General features: G+C 35.8%; 1 protein-coding gene across 1 annotated transcript; it reads right to left on the reverse strand.

Annotated features, from left to right (window-relative positions):
- Positions 1 to 4118: 4118 nt before the first annotated feature.
- On the reverse strand, positions 4119 to 5109 carry LOC109569394 (olfactory receptor 52N4-like). The gene has a single exon (XM_019974741.2). The coding sequence runs from the start codon at positions 5107 to 5109 to the stop codon at positions 4144 to 4146; it is 966 nt and encodes a 321-aa protein (XP_019830300.2). The 3' UTR covers positions 4119 to 4143.
- Between the last annotated feature and the right edge of the window lie 368 nt (positions 5110 to 5477).

Genomic DNA, 5477 nt, shown 5'->3' on the forward strand with positions numbered 1-5477 from the left:
GTTGCACGTAACTCAGATTGTCTGATCTCCATTGAGTAATGAGAAAAAAGAGTGTACCCTAACTCTCTGATAGGCTGCAGAGTAGCTTGTTTCTCTCTGGGTAACTCTAGGAATAGTCTTCAAGAAGAGTTCAATCATTCACCTCAGTCCTACCCCAACCAGCCCTACACAAACATACACAAATCAGCAAAGCCTGACGTCACTCAGTATGAGGTAGAACTGAACTTGGAATTCATGTGTTTATCATTTTCCATTCATCTTATCTCTGCAAAGGACAATGCCAAGACTAGATCAGAATCACTATTAATCAAACATAATCCTATTTTGAGGCCTATTCCAAATTCCTACATAAACTGACCCAGTAGTTACTCTGAACAAGAAGGAAACATTTTCTGCTCTGAGGAACACTCATTACATTTTGCTCACACTTTGTCCGAGCAAAGAGTCAGACATGTCTGACTCTTGCTACGCCATGGACTGTAGCCCACCAGGCTCCTCCATCCATGGTATTTCCCAAGCAAGAATTCTGGAATGGATTGCCATTTTCTTCTTCAGGGGATCTTCCCGATCCAGGAATTAAACCCAGGTCTCCTACATTGCAAGTGGCCTCCTGCACTACAGGCAGATTCTTTACCAACTGAGTCACCAGGGAAGCCCTACATGTTAGTTGGAGAGAAAAACATATAATTAAAAATGCTTAAAGAAATAATGATTTTAATGATATAGTAATTGGAGAAACTTTTTACAGAATTTAGAACTTAGACTTGAAAGATTCAAATAAAAAAAAGCCACGAATAACATGATTAGCAAGTATAAACAGTGAACAGATATGAAATCCCACAGCAAGCAAAGAGAAAACATACATCTATTAACAAGATCGGAAGATGTGTAATAAATGTGTAATTTACAAGTAAATGTATATTGGGTTCCAAATAACGTCTGAATCCCTCAAAAAACCTTCCCAATAAAATATATTATCTAACTATAATAAAGCTGAAACTTAATAACAAAGGAAGAATTAGAGGAGAGTCTAAAATATAATGCAACTAACTAACTTTTGAGAAAAAAATTTATAAAAATTAATAATATTTAAAGAACTTCATGATAAAATATCATGATATGTCTAAAGCATATATCCAAAGAAGTTTTTTCTATTTTTAGCTTTATAACCTCTATCAAAAGAGAAGACAAATTAGCAATAATAAAGAAAATATTTGATCCAAAAGTCCAGACAAAGAGCAAGTGAGTAAATTCAAAACAAGAAAATAAACAAGAGCAGAAATTCATGCAATTAAAATAAGAAAAACTATGAAATATACATTAAGGAAAACAAAAAATTACTTAAAATATGCAAATAGATATATTTCTTGTAAAAAAATCGATCAAGGGAAATTAGAAATGAGATACAATTAAACCAAATTCAGACCTTCAAAGATTATTAGAAATGAGTAGCATGCACTCAACCTAAAATAATGTTTACATTACAAATACTATATGCTAATGAATTTGAAAACAAAAAATAACACAAAAGGATTAAAACATAAGCAAGGAAAACTTATTAAAGAAATCAACCTCCTATTCAAATCTCTCCAATCCACTGCATTCCCCTAACAAGCAAGTATGCTGTCAAAAACAATGGATCTATATTGTTTCTCTGTACTGAAGAACAAGTTTCTTTATTCTTGAATTATACAAAGTATGACCAGATATATTAAAATAGGAAAGACATACAATTTATTTGCAAGGCACTTATAAGGTCAAAAGTGCAGACTGTACAAGTAACATATATCAATAGAAACAAGTTATAGATGTAGTTTCTTCATAAATTTATATTAAAATTTATAAATAAAAGTTAACCAGTAATAGTGCTCTAAAACCAAATAAATAATCAAAGAATGTTTATTCCAATGATATACTTTTGATTTAATTTAGCAAAGTTATATATTTCTTTTCAGTATTTAAAAAGGATCAAAATCATATAATTATCCAATATTTGTAGAAATTATGGAAAATCATTTTATAAATTTCTATGTCAATTTATAATAAAAACAAATTTAAAGAGAGGAAAACTTTTTGATTAAATAAAAGTTATGTACTGAAAAGCCCAAGTTGTATCATACTTAACAAGGAGTTTCAGACTTCAGCTTATTAACATCAAAAGCAAGGCAAAGAGGGACTTCCCTGACAGCCAGTGGTTAAGACTTTACCTTCCAGCATGGAGGGGGGTGGGGGGGGCGGTGCAGATTCGATCCCTAATCAGGAAGCTATGATTCCACATACATTGGAGACAAGAAAAAAAAATAAAAGATAAATAAATAGTGTAACACATTCAATGAAGACTTTAAAATGGTCCACATTAAAAAAACAAACAAACAAAAAAAGACCCATGAGAAAAAAGAGCAAGGCCAAGATATCCAAAGCTACTCTGTATACTGGTGATTGTGAAAGTTGAAGAAAACAATAAATTTGTAATGTTTCTGAAGTAAAAAAATGTATTTGTAGGCATCAGGAATGAATGAATTATGTTCAATATTTCTGAGAGGTAATATTGGATGAGAATGGAGAATAACCTGTTCAATTCAAGCTGGAAGGCAATGGTGAAGTCACTAAAGTAATTCCAGGTGATGGGTAGGAAAGAAGATACCTAAGCTGGCTTTGTTTTGAAAGAGGAAAAAGTGAATGTTGACAATTCATTACAGAAGTCTTATTCTTAAAAGTGGAAAAGATTCTATTTTAGGACTTGGGGTGGTTTTTTGGCATAATTTTAAAATGGAAGTAGCAGGGGAAAACTGGGCAAAATTAAATAAAATGTAATGAGTTCACATAAATTGAATCAAAGGAAGAAATGTGTTTTCTTGTTAGTTGGTTAGAGAGGGATCAGAGTAAAAATTGAATTTCTCTTTATTCTATTTAATTTATATTACTTCTGTAATATTAATGTAAATTAATATTTTATTTTGTCTCTCCTCTAATTATTAATTTGTGAAAAATTTAAAGTGAATGTAGATTTCATTCTCAGATGGAAATAAGACTGTAAATAAGTACTTTTCCCCTCTTTTATCCTGTGCTTATAAAATAACATTTATCATTGCTGTTGCTGCTAAGTCGCTTCAGTCGTATCTGACTCTGTGCCACCCCATAGACGGCAGCCCACCAGGCTCCCCCGTCCCTGGGATTCTCAAGGCAAGAACACTGGAGTGGGCTGCCATTTCCTTCTCCAATGCATGAAAGTGAAAAGTCAAAGTGAAGTAGCTCAGTCGTGTCTGACTCCTAGCGACCCCATGGACTGCAGCCTACCAGACTCCTCCGTCCATAGGATTTTCCAGGCAAGAGTACTGGAGTGGGGTGTCATTGCTTTCTCCGACATTTATCATTATGTTTCTTAACTTGCTTAACAGATTATATTGTCTCTCCAGACTATGTAGTTTTGAAGGCCATCTTGAATAGACCTGCAGATCCCACCAGTCTGTGGGGAAGCAGTTTTATTTGAGATCCACAGAAGAAGAATGCTGTCAGGTGAATAATGTATTTCTAAATTAGAAATCCAGAGACTTTGACCTCATTAAATTAACAACCTCATGTATACTTCCTAGTTCTTCCTCAGAAAGACAACTTTGAAAATAGAGGAATTTTGATAATGATGAGCAAAATACAGAATTTATTTTCCAGAGGAAAATAACAATAGCCTTCAAATTGGAAATTCCAGTCCCTATTTGGATATAGGATAAAGTGGCTTCTGGCTGCAGATGATCTCTTTCCATCAGACAATCACTGATGCTGATTTTCTATCCCTCAATTGTCTCAACATTCTTTGATGTTTTTGTTCATGGAGATATTGGTTAATGATGAGACGAGCCCTTCCCAGGGTGAGGAGATGAAAACATTTAGAAAGTATGGTGGCCATGCCAGTAATGTTGAGATTCTGGAGACACTGGGAATGCAGTAGTCAACACTCTTCTTCTATGTCATGGCCAAAATGGTGCTCTCAGGAAGGGATTATTAGACCCTGACTATATTGCCAACAGAAGTATCCCTTTCCTTCTATTTTGTCCCCTGCATTCTCTTCCCTCTCCTCCTCCTTTCTCTTTCCCTTGCTCCTCTTTCCCTTCATTTTTCTTCCCTTAGCTGATATATATAGCCCTTTCATATGCTGTGGGATTTAGTATCCTTAGAACCTAAAAGGATCCTTATGACACAGTCTCGTATCTGCTTGGTTTTCACTCCATAGATGATAGGGTTCATAGTGGGAGGCAAGAGCAAATAAATATTGGCCACAATGATGTGGCATGATGGAGGAATTCTGTGACCCCGAAAGCGGTGGGAAAAGAAACAAAAGAAGGCTGGGCTGTAGGAGAAAACTATAGCACAGATGTGGGCAGTGCAGGTACTGAAGGCCTTCCACTGAGCTTCTGCTGAGGAGAGGCTGACCACCGCCCAGAGGATCATTGTGTAGGAGACTGAGATGCACAAGATGTCAAAACCCCCAATCAGGAGGGCAACCATCTGACCATAGTTGACATTGATCTTGATATTTCCACAAGATAACTTGGCTACAGCCATGTGGTCACAGTAGGTATGGTGTATTATATTGCCTCTGCAATAGGGTAGTCTTTTGATGATGAAAGTCAAGGGAATGACAAGCAACACACCTCTCAGGAAAGTGATGAGCCCTGCCTTTGCAATAATAGTATTGGTGAGGATAGTTGAGTAACGCAGAGGGTAGCAGATGGCCACATAGCGGTCGAAGGCCATAAGCATAAGCACCCCAGACTCCATCCCTGTGAAGGCATAGATGAAGAACATCTGGACCAGGCATTCATCAAAGCTGATTTCCTTCAGGTGGAACCAGAAGATGCAGAGGGCTTTAGGAATTGTAGTAGTGCACATGACAAGGTCAGTTAGAGAAAGCATGGCCAAAAAGTAATACATGGACCTGTGCAAGGAATCCTCATATCGAATGAGGTAGAGGAGTCCACAATTACCAACCACAGCCACAACATACATTGTGCAGAATGGCAAAGAAATCCAGAAATGCCTGTCCTCCAGTCCTGGGATTCCAGTAAGAACGAATGAAGCTGGTGTCAAGTCTGTTTGGTTCAGAATTATCATGATCAAGTTGGTATAATCATTAAACAGCTAGTAGGATTTTCGTGGGTTTCTTTGTTTTCTGTTTTCCATCCTTCAGGGTTAGAGGTGGAAAAGGAGAAAAATCTTAGTTGTACTCTCTCTTTCACTCTTGACTTCTTTCAGCGAAATGTGCATTTTAATATCAAATGATCAAATTTTTAAATGCAGTAGAATACTTAAATAAGTTAAAACCAAGTATGTGTTCTATGTTAGTTCAGTATATCAATTCATCCAACAAACAGTTATTTAGCAGTCACTATGTCCCAAGTTCTGTCACATATATTGTTTCCACATTATTTTGAAACAAAAAATGACATAGATTAAATCCTCATAAATTTATAATTAAAAGC

This window comes from Bos indicus, chromosome 15, assembly GCF_029378745.1.
Source record: "Bos indicus isolate NIAB-ARS_2022 breed Sahiwal x Tharparkar chromosome 15, NIAB-ARS_B.indTharparkar_mat_pri_1.0, whole genome shotgun sequence".
Taxonomy (NCBI): Eukaryota; Metazoa; Chordata; class Mammalia; order Artiodactyla; family Bovidae; genus Bos; species Bos indicus.

What these genes read in the sequence shown, in the direction of transcription:
- LOC109569394 (XM_019974741.2), bottom strand. Translation starts at nt 5,109, where the DNA reads ATGATAATTCTGAACCAAACAGACTTGACACCAGCTTCATTCGTTCTT.